Source organism: Lynx canadensis, chromosome A3 (genome assembly GCF_007474595.2).
Source record: "Lynx canadensis isolate LIC74 chromosome A3, mLynCan4.pri.v2, whole genome shotgun sequence".
In the NCBI taxonomy this organism is placed as follows: Eukaryota; Metazoa; Chordata; class Mammalia; order Carnivora; family Felidae; genus Lynx; species Lynx canadensis.
The window spans coordinates 75,981,046-75,996,947 of NC_044305.1; the positions used below are offsets into that span (position 1 = coordinate 75,981,046).

At 36.2% G+C, this 15,902-nt stretch overlaps 1 protein-coding gene across 1 annotated transcript in view; it reads right to left on the reverse strand.

Moving 5' to 3' along the window:
- FANCL (FA complementation group L) overlaps window positions 1-14,627 on the reverse strand; it is an 84,981-nt gene extending 70,354 nt beyond the window's left edge. Inside the window, exons 1-3 of the mRNA XM_030310652.1 lie at window positions 14,510-14,627; window positions 2,949-3,007; window positions 762-822 (exon numbers count right to left, since the gene is read on the reverse strand). Coding sequence (XP_030166512.1) covers window positions 762-822; window positions 2,949-3,007; window positions 14,510-14,596 — 207 coding nt within the window. The 5' untranslated portion in view covers window positions 14,597-14,627. The remainder of the gene's footprint in view (window positions 1-761; window positions 823-2,948; window positions 3,008-14,509) is intronic.
- Window positions 14,628-15,902: the final 1,275 nt, after the last annotated feature.

Here is a 15,902-nt window from a genome sequence, read left to right on the forward strand (position 1 = left end):
TATAGGAATAGCAGAAATCAGGAAAAACATACAAATGAATAAAGCATCAAAGGAAATGCAGTTCTACTTACATTTATTTTTCTACAAGAGGCATTTCATTTATTTTTGGTTTCTTTAGTAACAGTGACTTTTTTTAAGTTTCTCTAATTTTTAAAAGAATTTTCAGGCAGAACCTAAACATCAAGAATAACTACAGTGGGGCTGAGGGTGAAATAGGTGTAGGTAATCCATAATACAAACTTCCAGTTATGACAATTAAAAAAAAAAGATTAATCCTGTCTATACCTCATGTATGCTGTATTTACATGTACACTCATTAAGTATGTATGTATGATCCTAAGTGATTTCCACCACACCTTTCCTGTTCCTAATCTAGAACTACAATCCCATTTTTGCCACAGATACTCTACAATTCCTAAATGGGTCCTGGTTTTCTTCTCCTTACTACCACTATTCAGTCTCAGCAAAAAAAATCTCTCAAAAAAGTGATGGCATGCATGATGGCTATACATTTGAAGACCCTCAAGTCTCCAGGATGGAAATCAGTTTCAGAACAAATGCTGCCTAAAGATGTACGGAGGATTCTGAGAAAACACTTTCTATAATGCATGGATCCTTAAAATATTTAATAGAAATGAAACCTACAAAAGTCAGCAACTATTAAACCAGTTTGTTACAACGTTCTGCAAACAGTCCTCTAAAAAAGAGTTAACTTTGTAATTTCTTATCCTTGCTTAAAACAAACTTTTTAAAGGACTTACCTGTTGTACTATTTGATGGTATCCATTAAGTATTGTTTTCAGTTGCCAACTACATAATAATCTAAAATTTAATGGAACAAAATGGTTTCTTTATTGTTCAGAATTAAAAGGAAAAAACCTATTTGTATGCTAGCACAAACATGCATGTACATAGAAAAGAATGACATAAATATAATTCTGACAAGTTAATAAATTTTTTTACCACTGATACTGTTGAAAGTCTTGTCTTCAAACTGTCGGGACTAATTTTATTTCAAAATATAAATAACTGCAATCAGTAAATGACATGCAAACAGTAAATCTTTTTTTTTTTTAACCATATCCAAAGCAAAATTTTCTATTGAACTAGATTCTTCTCCAAGTTAGGTTAAAGAAAACCAACAGTTCTGATCATAATGTACAGAACTTGTATTTGAGAAAGCATATGTAATGATACAATCTTCAAATTAAAGATTAATGTAAAAGGTACTTTTAATTATATAAGTAGTAATAAATTAGTGTTCGTCTATCCACTGGCTCACCTCAGCTGTGCTCTTGATATTGCTTAGATGAGTAACTCTTCTAAGATGTGCTTTTCCTTACCTTGAAGTAGGAAGCCCCTCTGAGTTTCCCCAATTATAGTCCCTTCAGGACATCATGACTCTCTCCCATTCTTGGTCTGCTAACCTCCATTTCCCCCCTATTTCCTCTCTTAATAACAAAGTAGTTCATTCAAAACTGCCCACAAGAAAACTTCTCCAAATGTATGTTCCATCCCTTGCCAAGTTGACCATCAATTCATTATCACTTTACTGTGATATCTTTATTTCCTGCTAGTTTTTTCAACTTAATATATTAACTTGCCCCAGTAAATCTCAACATAAAAAAACAAGATCATTACAACTCTTCTTTGACTGCATTACCCTTCTCTAGCCACTCCTTTTTTTTCAAAATAGAATTGACATTTGAACAACACTGGTTGAACTGCACAGGTTCACTTACAGATTATTTCAATAAATATACATACGGTACTATAAACGCCACTTCCTCTTATGATTTTCTTAATACATTCTCTCTAGTTTGCTTTAAGAATACAGAATATAGTACATACAACATACAGTATACAAGTGTTAAACAACTTGTTCATGTTATTGATAAGGTTTCTGGTCAACGGTTTTGGGAGAGTCAAAAGTTATATGCAAATGTTTAAGTGCATGAGGGATTGGAACCCCTTAATCCTGGGTTCTTCAAGGGTCAAATGTACTTTATACTGTTTATGTTTTCTTTCTACTCCCTTTCCCACTCCCAAACCCAATACAATTTGCTTTCTGCCACTACACGAAACCTATTCATATTTAACCTGATCCCTCTGCAATACTCAGTGAACCATTTTCACATTAAGCCTCTTCATAGCTTTAGTGATAATTGTCGTCCAGATTTTCCTTACTTCTCTGGTCAGTCCTTACTCTTCTTCCAAGTTCCTCTTTATTTACCAGTCCTGTAAATGTTGGTATACTCTCAAGTCTTTTAAACATTGGCTTTCTCTTTTCACCCCACACTTGCAGAAACTGGAAAGTATCCATACTAACAGGCCCAAATCCCATGCCTACTGTGACTTGCATGTCTCACACTTGATTTCAACGCCAATACACTAAACATCTCCTCTTGATACTTCACACCTGACAACATCTCTAAATGATGGCTCTCTTACTTCTCCACTTTAACCTCTTCTCTAGCTTAGTGTTGCCAGAACTTGGAAAGCATCCTTCACAACTCTTCCCCTCGATCTCCTACTTCTAATTAGTCACAAAATCCAGTCAATTCTACTAACAATGTCTCTGGATTCTTTGTCCACTCTACTCCCAGAGATGTTTAAGAACAGAAAAGAGATTTTTAGATGCTGCCTACTTTCCAGTCTCATCTCTTGATACTCCTTGAAGGGCTGTCTGTACCAAGAGGTACATTACATAATTGCTATTTACTACTTTAATGAAAAAAAAAATTAGAGAATTAATGTTTTACCTTTGAAAAGTACTTCAGCACAAGGGAAAATAATTTACAAATGTACGCTGATTTGAAAAAACCGGAAACATTTCTGGTTGGCTAATAAGCACTTTAGGCAAAACTAATTGCTAGAATCAGCTTTTACCAGATTAAATGACTGTCCATCCTACCAAGATGCATGTATATAACAAAACACCACATCACCTTGCATTCTTCATTTGTAAATCTTCAGGCAACTCTATTCTAAGGTGAAAATCTCGTCCCTGTGGAAAATATTGAAAAGGTTCACTCAAATTTTCATCTTTTGCCTAATGTTAAAAAAAAAAAGTTAAACTTAAAAAAATCACATAGAAACAGCAAGGTTTTTCCTTTATTTTCTAAAAGGTATTAACTTCATCCAAGTCTTTACATTTGTTAAAATGTATAGAATAAAATATTGCATTTGAGGAAAAATAACTTAAAAATGTCAGAAACTTTGTAATTACTGGGAAATCAAAACAAAGAGTCTTAGAATCAACTCATGTCACAAGAAATATTAAGAAATTGTTAATGTAAACAAAGAAATTTAAGTATTTCTTAGAAAATAAGTCTGTGAAGAAATTCCTTCAATTGCTTTGATTATGGAAGAAAAAATCACAATGTAAAATAAGAGCATCTGATACATTACCAGCTTTGTAATTTTCAATTTCCTAATTTTAATAAAATGAAAATATATTTAGTTCCATAATCTGAACATACAGACATGAGAGAAATATTTTCATAAAACAAAATATTTAATTCTCTCACATTCATGTGCCGTTAATGAATAAAGTCACTAATATTTATTTTAAATATTCACAAGCTATACATTTGAATATACCAAGTTTTACTCAAGAGTCTTTCTTAGGAAAGAACTGTTCTCTGAAAAACATATTCAGTTTCTTTCTTGAGAAAGTGAATGGGTAAGCAGCTTAAACTTTATATCTTAAATAGGATAATACACATGATCTGAGCAAAGGTAAGCAGAAAAAGACAAACAGAAATATAATCTTTTACTCCAACAATATAAAATGAAAAAGAGTAATAAAATTCTCGAAAAATAATCACCATGAGAATTTTAGCACAGGCTCCCTCAAAGCAGATTCAAAACTAGAGGAACACAATTAAATGTACCCCATAACCTTTACTTTCATGATAATATTACAGTTCTGACTTTCATTACATTTAAATGTCCTTTAAAAAAATGAAACAAAATGTACTACTGACCTTTTCAAAAGGTCAAGTAACAATAATTCACTATTTCATTAAAGCACTAGAAGATATTATGTAGTAACTTTAACCTAACTTTATAGACATCCCACACATAGGTGTAAGAACAATCTGGAATTCAAAATTTACATGAAAAATAGTAAAACTACTCTACCGATCTGTTATCTGAAAGAATAAAATTCCAAAGTCCCTTATGTGCAAAATCCAGCCATTTTAAAAGGTCAAATGCCATGTTACATGTCACAATATTTTTCTGATTCAAGAAAATGTTCAAAATTAGCTTTTTTTAGTTAAAGCATATAAAAAATGTTAATTGTTCTCAAGAAGAACTTCCAGGTTGCAGGGAACAAGGTACAGAGAGTTGCCTAAATCTGAATCTCTCCACTCATCCTCCCAAATAGATCAATATTAGGAACAAATTAAAACCACAAAAATCCCATGTCTCCAGAAAAATCAGAGAGAGCACACTATAAACTTCAAGCTACCTAGGAAGAAAAATAAAAACCACTTTCTAGTGGCTTCTCCCCTGGGACTTCCATAGCAAGTCCTCTTAAAGAACTAGGGGGTTCAGAAAAAAAAGCATGGAAGAGAGAAGAGGAATTGGACTAAGTGTTAAAATAATAATAAAGAGTTTGGTATATCAGAGCACTGACTACGGGTAGGGGGGCTTAGTATAAACACAAAAGTCAAGAGGCTCACCTTGGAAAAGAAATATATGAATAGATGATTAAAAAGGCAGGTAGAGCCATCCTTTGGAAAATGGATGTTAGGAGGAAAAATTAAGAGTGAGAAATGGAGGAGCTTATATAACAAAATAAAAACACTCAACTCCTCCCTCAACACTACTAAAAAATTATCCACTAAATAAACTGCACTTTGCTTCACCTACAGAAGAAATTATACTTAAGCTAGGAATTTTATAAACTATTGTCAACAACCAAATTCACCAAGATATTGGTTTCATCAATGTCAAGCTAGGAGTCAAAACCAGAATGAAAGAAAACATTTCAAGTGATAACAAATCACCTGTGCAAACAAAAAACACAGGCATAAACAAATTACAATACTGAATTATATTATCATTAAGTATTTGTACTAATATTCAGAAATTCAAAAACCAAGAACAGAAATTGTAAGGAAAAAAATTGTACTTCAGAAAAAGATAAAATACCAGAATGGAATAAATTAATAGGTGCTCAAGGAAGAACAGAGCAAAATAAAAATTTCGTAAGAGGTGGGGTGCCTGAATGGCTCAATTGGTAGACTGCATGACTCTTGATCTCAGGGTTGTGAGTTCAAGCCCCAAGCTGGGGTAGTGATTACTTAAAATAAAATGGTTAAACTGGCAAAGGTTATGTATACTTTACTCCAATAAAATATGTTTTAAGTTTCTTAAGAGGCAAACAAAAAGCCAGAAAATCACCAAATGAGAAAAAAATTAAAAACCATCAGAAAAAAGCAATTGAAGTGGAAACAGGTAAAGACAATACAATACACAAAGAACTGGAGACCTTGAAAATAAGATAGCAGAAAAAAATATTTTAAATTACAGTCCAAGTATATTTTCTGGCAATTCACATAAGGAAAAGAGCCAACTGAACATGTGAGAAATGACTTCTAACGATCCACACTAAGAGCTATCTTAATATGCAGACCTTAACAATAAAAAGTCCACAACTGCTAAGATCAAATAGTATATGGGAGGGGCGCCTGGGTGGCTCAGTCGGTTGAGCATGGGACTTCGGCTCAGGTCATGATCTCAGGGTCTGTAAGTTTGAGCCCCACCTTGGCCTCTGTGCTGACAGCTCAGAGCCTGGAGCTGCTTTGGATTCTGTGTCTCTCTCTCTCTCTGCCCCTCCCCCACTCATGCTCCATCTCTCTGTCAAAAATAAATAAACATTAAAAAAAAATTTCAGGGGCGCCTGGGTGGCGCAGTCGGTTAAGCGTCCGACTTCAGCCAGGTCACGATCTCGCGGTCCGTGAGTTCGAGCCCCGCGTCAGGCTCTGGGCTGATGGCTCGGAGCCTGGAGCCTGTTTCCGATTCTGTGTCTCCCTCTCTCTCTGCCCCTCCCCCGTTCATGCTCTGTCTCTCTCTGTCCCAAAAATAAAAAATAAAAAAAAACAACAACAACAAAAAAAAAAAAGTTGAAAAAAAAATTTCAAATAGTATATGGGAAACAGAATAAGAGTAGCACCACATTTCTCAAAGCAAAATTTTAAAAAAGCAACAATACAACTTTTAAGACACTGAAAGAGGATTTCTGCCTCTAGCTAACATGGAGTAACAGTGGCAGGACTTACTTTCTACGTTAGGTAAAAACTGGACAAAAAAATACATGAAACGATGATATTCAGACATCAAATAGACACTAAAAGACAGTCATACTTGCAAGAAGGGAAACAAATGAGAAAATCTCTTTAGCTGTCCAGTCTTACTCTCTGAAGATTTTTCAGGCTACACAGCAAGGATGGAGAACCAAATGGAGTCCAACATTGCCCCCAATCTGAGATAGAGGGGTTAAGTCGGGGGAGGCAAAGGTACCTATAATTCACAAGGTACAGTATCAAAGAGGAAAGAAATATGTGGAAAAGAGAGAAATCTACAGAGAATAAACCTAGAGAATCAGTGTAATCAGCTGAGTATGACAGTTGCACATATGTGAGAAAACCACCAAAAGCTGAGGACCCATGAGAACAGAACATGCAAAACAATCTTGGAATTCACACAAGGCTGGGAATAGTCCTGTTTCTGACCAGCAAGAGTGGAAAACCTTGTCCTATAAAAGTTATCATCAAAATATATATGTATGTACATACATACATACATACATACATATACACATATACACGCTGAAGACTAATGCCCCAGTAGTAGAACCAAATTAAATCTAGGCTAAAGTCTGTTTTGGTTCTGCCTTACAAAGCTTACAAGCAAACCATGACAAAATTAAACTGTTTTCAAGTAATTTAACTATATCTTAGAACAAATCAAGAATGTTTAAGAAAATAAAATTATCTAGCACACAATAGTTAGAATGCATAGTGTCTGGCATCCAATCAAACTATACCAGGCATGCAGAGAGACAGGAAAATAAGATTCATAATAAAGATGAAAATCCAGAGAAATACAAAAATGGCAAATAATAGAATTCCTTAAAAAATTTTCAACAGTTTTAACTACATTATAGATACCCAAGAAGGTAGAGAAAAGCAGGAGTATGCTAAATAGAACAAACAGGAAAGATAATGACCCAAATCAAAGAAATGAAAAGTACAATGTCTGAGATGGTAGACAGTATTAGCAGATTAAGCCTTGCAAAAGATGATTTTAGGGTACCTCAAAACACAGAACATTAAAAATAAAACAGAGAAAGAGCCTAAAACAAACACCAAGAAAGAACAGAACCATTAGTGAATTATAAAACAACTTTATAGTGGCCTAATATGCATGTAGTTTGAGTCTCCAATACAAGGGAAAGAGAGGGAGGGACAAAAACATTTTTGAAAAAATAATGACTGACGTTTTTTCCCAAATTAAGTGAAAATATATACTCACAAATCCAAAGAGCTCAACAAACAAACCCAGTGGAGGAAAAATATGAAGAAAACTACACCAAGGTATATCATAATCTAATTGGTAAAAACTAATGACAAAAAACAAAAATCATATTATAAGCAAAGAAAAACGACACACTACTTAGAGGACCAAAAGAAAGAAATACTAGAGATTTCACACAGGAAATAATGCAAGACAGTTAAGCAACATCTGTAAAATATGAAAAGGGGGAAAAAAAATCAATCTAGAGTTTTAGACCTAGTAAAAGTATCTTTCAAAAGGCCAAACAATATGTTAGATATAAAACAGCCAAAAAACAGCCAATTTATCAGTACAAGACATGCACCACAAGAAATGTTAAAGGAATAACTTTAGGAAGAAAAGAAATCCCAAAAGAAATCCCCTTTAAATATACAGGCACAGATAGGTATAAAATAAAGAATGGAAAAACATTAAGCCATGCCAGCACTAATCAAAAGAAAGCTGGAGTCACTATACTAATATCAGAAAATAGAGATTCTAGGATAAAGATTACCACAGATAAAAAGGGTCATTTCAGAATCATAAAAAAAAAAAGAAAGGAAAGAAAAAAATTAGTTCAAGATTGCTTAATAATCCTAAAAGTTTATGTACCTAATAAAAGGACTTCAAAATAAATGAAGCAAAAACTGAGAAATGAAAGCAGAAATTGATCGATAATTATAGCAGGAGATTTCAATACCCCCTTTCATTAATAAAACAAGCAGACAGAAAATCAGTGAGCATATAAAAAACTCAAATAGCATTATGAACCAACTAGACCTGACATTATAGAACAATCCACCCAACAGCAGCAGAATGCACATTCTTTTCAAGTACAGCCATAACATTTACCAATAAAGGCCATATTCTATGCCATAAGTCCCAAAATATTTTAAAAAGTTTAAATCATAAAAATCATGTTGTGACCAATATGAAACTAAATTATAGATCAGTATCAAAAAGAGATCTGGAAAATCCTCAAATATTTAGGAAGACATATTGTTCTTCTAAGTAACCTGTGCAAAAAAAAAAAAAAAAAGAAAAGAAAAAGAAATTAACAAGTATCCTGAACTGAAAAAACAAAAATGAAAATACAACATATGAAGTAGATTTTACATAGCTAAAGTAGCATCTGAAGAAAAATTTACAACACTAAACATCTATATTATAAGACAAAAAACTTCTCATTATCAAGGAGCTAACCTCCCACTTGAAGAAATTGGGAAACTTAACAGAAAGCAATGAAACACAAGCACAAAAATAAGAGAAAAAAATCAGTAAAATGAAAAGTAGGTTCTTTGAAGAGATCAATAATTTTTTTTTTTAAGTTTATTTTGAGAGAGTGTGCGAGAAAGTTGGGGAGGGGCAGAGAGAGAGAGAGAGAGAGAAAATCAGAAGCAGGCTCTGAACGGTCAGCGCAGAGCCCACTGGACACAGGGCCTGACCTCACACACCGTGAGATCATGACCTGAGTCGAAATCAAGAATCAGACCCAAAATTAAGAGTCAGACATTTAACCAACTGAGCCACCCAGGTGCCCTGAGATCAATAAAATTTATAAGCCTCTATCCAGTTATTTCTGCCTTTAAGAGTCAGTACCTCATTTCTCTCCTTTTGAATAAAGACTAGATTTACGACTTGCTTCTAGAAAAACCGAATAAAGCAGAAGTAAGTGTGTATTAACATCAGAGGCCAGGGGCAAAAAGGGACTATGCAGCTTTCTGCTTGGTCTCTGTTATGTCACTCAGGGGAAGCTAGCTGCCATGTTGTGAGGACACTATGGAGGTCTGTGCCGTAAGGAACTGAGGGCCTCCAGTCAAAAGCAGCAGAAAACAGAGGGCTCCAGCCAACAGCCATGGTCATGAGCTATCCTGGAAGCAAATCTTTCAGCTCTAGTCAAGCCTTTGGAGTACTGGGAAACTAGCTAGCATCTTCATTGCAAGTTCATGAGGAACACTGATCCAGAACCATCCACCCAAGTAACTTTCAAATTCCTGATCCACAGCATATGTGACAATGTTTGTTGTTCTAAGCCACAAAGATTTGGAGTAGGTAGTTATGCAGCAAAAGATAATATAGGGAACATCATTATAGATCCTAAAAGCATTCATTAAAAGGATAATAATGGAATATAACATTTAAGACAATAAATTCAAAAATCTAGAGGAAATAATCAAATTCCTTGAAGGAAACAAACTACCAAGGCTCACTCAAAAGAAAAGGAACAATCTAATAATATCTTCTTAAAATATCTTCTTAAAGCCAGAGGGTTTATTCTCACACACACATACACATACAAAGGATCAATAAGTTTCACATGCTATAATTTTTACAAAGATTATCTAATCACAATGTAAGAGAACTAGAAATAACAAAATTAAAAATCAAAACAAGACTTGTGAGAAAATGTTTTACTTTTCTGTTAAATAACTCCTGGGTACAAGGGATCTACAAAGTAAACTTCAGTACTAAAAAACTATGACGATGAAACACTGTAAGTCAGCATATACAGAGTACTATAAAAACAGTAATAAGAGGATAATGCAGAGCTATAAAAATTTTATCAATAAAAATGTGCACTCATAGCCAAATCTGGGATAATTTAAACATCAAAATAAGTAATGATCACAATCCATTAAATAAATTATTTTTAAAACCAATGAGTCCCGTCTGATACAAGTAAGTGGGGAAAAAGAGAAAGCTAGTCCTTATAATAAAATGACAATAAAGAAAAACTAGTGAAGTTAGAAAAGCATCATTTGGTGCATCACCTGGGTGGCTCAGTCAATTGAGCGGCCGACTCTCGATTTCGGCTCAGGTTACGATCTCATGGTTTCACAGGTTTGAGCCCTGCATCTGGCTCCATGCAGACAGTGAGCAGCCTGCTTGTTATTCTCACTCACGCACCTGCCCCACTCACGCACACTCTGTGTCTCTCTTTCTCGCTCTCAAAAGAAATAAACTTTAGAAAAAGAAAAGGAAATCATCATTTATTTGGCAACCACCACAGTACTAACTGGTTCAATCAAGAGTCAATAGATGCTAAAACTGGTGTGTACCCCTGAAAGTTTGATGCCTCATACCTCTCTAGAAGTACTTCTGAATTACAAAAGGAAAACCTGGCACATGTCATCTTAAACAGGTGATCACCAATGAAACCCGCTAACTTCATGAGCCCTGAAAATAACACAACATTCTTTCTGTGTCATCTCTGCCAAAGTGACATGATCTGAATTTAATGATGAGGAAACATCAGTCAAACCCAAACTGAGGGACATTCTGCCTAATAACCAAACTGTATTCTTAAACAACATCAAGTTTAGGGCACCTGGGCGGCTCAGTCCGACTCTTGGTTAAGCGTCGGACTCTTGTGGCTCAGTTGGTTAAGTGTCCGACCCTTGGTTAAGGGTCCAACCCTTGGTTTCGGCTCAGGTCATGATCTCACTCATGGTTTTGTGGGTTCGAGCCCGCATCAGGCTCTGCACTGACAGTATGGAGCCTGCTTGGGATCTTCTCTCTCGCTCTCAATCTCTCTCTCTCTCTCTCTCTCTCTCTCTGCCCCTCCCTGACTCACACTCTGTCTCTTTCAAAATAAATAAACTTAAAAATTCTCAAATTTATTAAAAGCAAAGAGACCATGGAACTATTCCAGATTAAAGAGATATGTCAACTAAATGTAATGTGATATCTTTTAGGAGGCTGGAAAGGGCTACAAAATATGTAATTGCAACATCAACAAAATTTGAATTTGGACTCCAGATAATGGCATTACATCATGATTAATTTTCCTGATTTTGTAACTGTACTGTGGATTTATATAAGTGTATCCTTGTTCTCATGAAATATATGCTGAAATATGTAAGAATAAAGAGGCACTATGTCTACAACCTAATCTTAAACTGTTCAGAAAAATAATGTGTATATATACCCACCCACATATATATATATATATATATATATACACACACACACTCAGAATAATAAATCAAATGGGGCAAAAGTAAAATGGAGAATCTGGGTAATCTTCATACATGCTTGTTATTGTAAGTTTGAAATTATATACAAAACAAACAGACGAAAATCAGCTCCACCAAACAAAACAATGTTAAATTAAGTTGTTTACGTTATGATTTCAGTAAGCTGCTTAAGGCAAGTACAAATCAGAACTGTAGCTACAACAAAGGGTCACAGGTAAATTTCATCTAATCTCAATTCTGATGTTTACACATTTTCTCTTTTTTGTTTTGTTTTGTTTTTTTGTTTACACATTTTCTAAGAGGCTTTAGCAGACAGACACATATAATACAAAGTACTTTCCTTAAAGTGCCTAAAATGCTGGAAACATGGTTCCTAATAAAAACGTAACTTAAGATCTCTTCAATTTTTCTAAATATTGTCTGAAAAGTGAATCATGTTTTCACCTAGGTAATTCAAGACTGGTACTTCCAACTGGGGAAGGGAAAAGTGGATTACCTTTATTCCAGAAATAATAATGAAATTTAACCTCTACTTTCTGTGATGATCCCGATGAATTTGAAGAAAAATGAATATATCCATATGTACCCTCTGTAACCTTCCCTTAATTACAGTGTATTGATTAGTTATACACTCAATATTCTGAGGGGTGGGTAAAAGTTTCATTTAGCAAGTAAATTTGATAACTCACTCTGTATTTTTGAGAGATTATTATAGGTTTTGAGTAAACTTCAAAACTTAACGATAATTCTAGGATATGGCCCCGATCTTCAAAAAGTATGTGTGCTAGTGGGGAAGTAGGTCAAACAGGTAAAGGTTGTGCACCTTCTAGGCACAAACACCCAGTCATAAAAAAGTTAAAGGGATGTAACGTACAGCATGGCAACCAGAGTTAATACTATTGCATATCTGAAAGCTGCGAAGAGACTAATCTTAAAAGTTCTCATCACAGGAAAAAAATTCTACAACTACATATGGCGAATCAGATGAACAGCTAGACTTAACTGTGATCATTTCACAACACATACATACATCAAATCATTATGTTGTACACCTGAAACTAATATAACGTTGCATGTCATTTATAACTAAAAAAAAAAAAAAGCATGAAATATGCTTCCCTTTAAAGTTAAATAAATTATCAAGTTTTCAAATACCCAATACTCAAACATTTTTGAAAGGTGAAACCATTCTCTTAATCACTATAATTAAGAGTTAAATTTTACCTCCATCCCATTCATTTAATACTGGCAATGTCTGTTTTGATGAGAATTGTTGAATGGAGCGTTAATCAAGGTAAGGTGGAGCAATGCAATTATTCATTTTCCTTTCAGAAAATAAAAATAATTCTGAGAACAGAAATTTTTATTCATTACCATGATATTTTTCCAAATTATCTGGTTAATCACTAAATTTTAAATTATGACAAAATTGCATAATTTGTGTTTCTATAAAAAGGAGCCCAAATAATTGAAAACTTGCCTAAGATTCATACATATTTTCTTAGAAAATACAGTTCTGCTTCAATGTTAAGTTGTTTTAAAATGACCACTTTGTTTCTTTCCTCTTCAGGAATTTCTCCTCATTTCACATAGCAAACCAAATCCTCTGGTTGGTCAGTCACGTGTTACGTTTTATAGCTAGAAGGTACGGATTGATCATTTAACCTATTCATGACCCGTATTATAAGTTGCAGGTGGTTAGGGCCCACCGCCTGGTTAAGCATCAGTCTCTTGATTTCAGCTCCGATCATGATCTCACTATTGAGGAGTTCAGAGCCCCACCTCCGGAGCCTGCTTGGGATTCTCTCTCTCCCTCTGCCCTTCGTTGCCCTGCTCGCACTCCACTGCTCCATCACTCTCTGCCTCTCAATAAACAAACTTTAAAAAAAAATTAAAAATTAAAAAATGTTGCAGGTGGTTAATTTGTGTGTGGTTTCACCAGTTTTCCCTCAGGCTGGATCTGTTAATTTTAAAAGATTTAAAAAAACATATATATGTGTGGTCAGAGAGGTGGTACCATGATGAGTGTAAAGGTCAGGGAGCAAAAATCTATCCTTAAAATTCTACCCTAGGGTATCTTGGTGCAATGTAGAGGGGCAAAATCCATCCACGAGTGAATCACATAGCCTGGCTTTAAGGAATTCTGGTGATCATGGGCAAGTAACTTAACCTCTCCGCCTTCCCATGCTTTGACTAACTTAACTATGAAGAGAGAATGACTTTTTTTTAAAAAATTGTGCCTCAAGGGGCTGAGCATTAGTGAAACAAGGTACTTGGAAAGCACTCTGTAAACTTCAGAAATGTACACGTGTGTTACCATGTGTAATAAACTCCACAAGAGAAGCCACTTGCACTCAGAAGTAATGAATTCTGTTAAGATTCCGTACAAAATATCGCTGCTGGAGGTGTTCAGGTACACACGACTAAGCTGGGAGCCAAAAGGAGGCTTATATATACATATTTTTTCATTTATTTATTTTACTGTAAAACGAATATAATTAGCACGGATTTCCTCGTGAACGGGCACCAACCTTCGTGGGTTTTGTCGGGCGGGGTGGGAATGGCGTTAGAATCGAGGTAGGCAAAAATTTGCGAAAAAACGAACAAACAAAAACAGTTAACGGTGGGACAGACACCGAGTCAAAAGGGAGGCCAAACTCAGGAAGCTGAGCGAGGGGGCGTGGCCCTCCGCCCCGCCCCCCGCTCCGGTCCAGCGCGGGGCTCCGCCGGCCAAGTCCCTGGCTGCGAGCCCGTCCCGGCCACCGACGCGGTAGCGAGGGGCCGGCTTGCCCACAACAGCAGCCGTTCTCAAACCTCTAGACTCGGAGGAAGCGGTCCCGCGCCGCCACCCTCGATCCCCACAGGTCCGGGCCGCTAACCGCTCCCGTAACTGACTTCCAGGGGCGGAGCTGCGCCGCGAGAGGGAGGCCCAACTAGCGAGCAGGCAACAAGCGGGCAGGTACCTGAACTGAAATGAATCCTTCGTACACGGTTTTCGCCCGGTTCTGAGGCAGAAGCAGCGGGCACTGGCGCAACAGGCTCGCTTCCATCTCCGCCACGGTTCGCCGTCCGTGGAGGCGCCGGGGGTTTAGCCCCTGGCTGCGCCCCGCACATGCGCAGTCCCGCCAGCGCCCTGGGCTCCGAGGGGCGGAAACGCCGGCTTTGGCGGGAAAAAGTCTCGAAGATTCCGCGCTAGGGGAAATGAAGGTCTTGGGCTAGTCCGGGCACCTGGACTCAGGCCCAGCCACAGTAGATGCTCGGCAGGAGATAGCATTGGCCCCAATAGGGGGCATGAGGGAAGATTGTTATTTTCACAGATGTAATTGAACAAGAGCATTCCAGCCTTGATTGTCCCAATAACCCTTTTGGTAATTTTGTTTGATTTTACTGAGAGACTACTACAGCTTTGTGGAGTTGCATTTCTTACCGCATAAGATGGTTTGTATAGTCTGGGTATTGTATTTCCTTTACCCTGAACCTGCCTCAACTCCCCTTCTTCACTGTAATCAGTCTATTGGCCTGTTCTACAGGATCTCTTGTATGCCTCCAGCATACAGAAAAATGTATTGTTCTGTATGTATTACTATACAATGTATTATAATCCATTCAGTATATCACATGCAACATTGTAATTCTATGGTTTACCAAGTTTAGTCAGTTACTATTGTATTTCAGAACTGCACAATTCTGTATTTGTGTGTGTATACACACACACACACACACACAAATATATATATACACACATATACATACGTATCTCCAGACTCAAGTCAACATCACACTCAGCTTTGGTGCACTGCATTCACAAACGTCTAAAGGCAAAATGTGAGGGAAGATTGCCGATTAACTTGTTGAGCCAAAGTTAATTTTTCTTTGATAACCCTTTCTATACATTTTTTTTAACTCAGAAATGGTGATTATCCATTTCCTTTTACTGAGGGCTGATTAAATAAGTAGCTTACTACTATTTACCACAAAATTGTTTGATATCACTATCAGTATTCAATGCATTATATTTTTGAACCCTAGTATTTGCAAAACATCATTGTAATATGCCACAGGCCATGTAAAGATGACTAAGATGTACTCCCTCCCATCTTTATTGCCCTCAAAATGGAATTTGACTTCCTGAAGATCCTTAAACTTTCACAACAATTATCACCATATTCTGGATACTTAGGGAAAAACGAGAGTATGGCAATGGTAGTTAGATATAAATTACACTAAAGCAGTCGTTTTTAAAATGTCTAGAGCCACCAGCAGCAGTATCACCTGGGAAATGCAAATTTTCACCCCTCCGTCTCAGATCTAGGGAATCCCAAACTCTGGGGGTAAGGCCTAACCATGTGTGTTTTA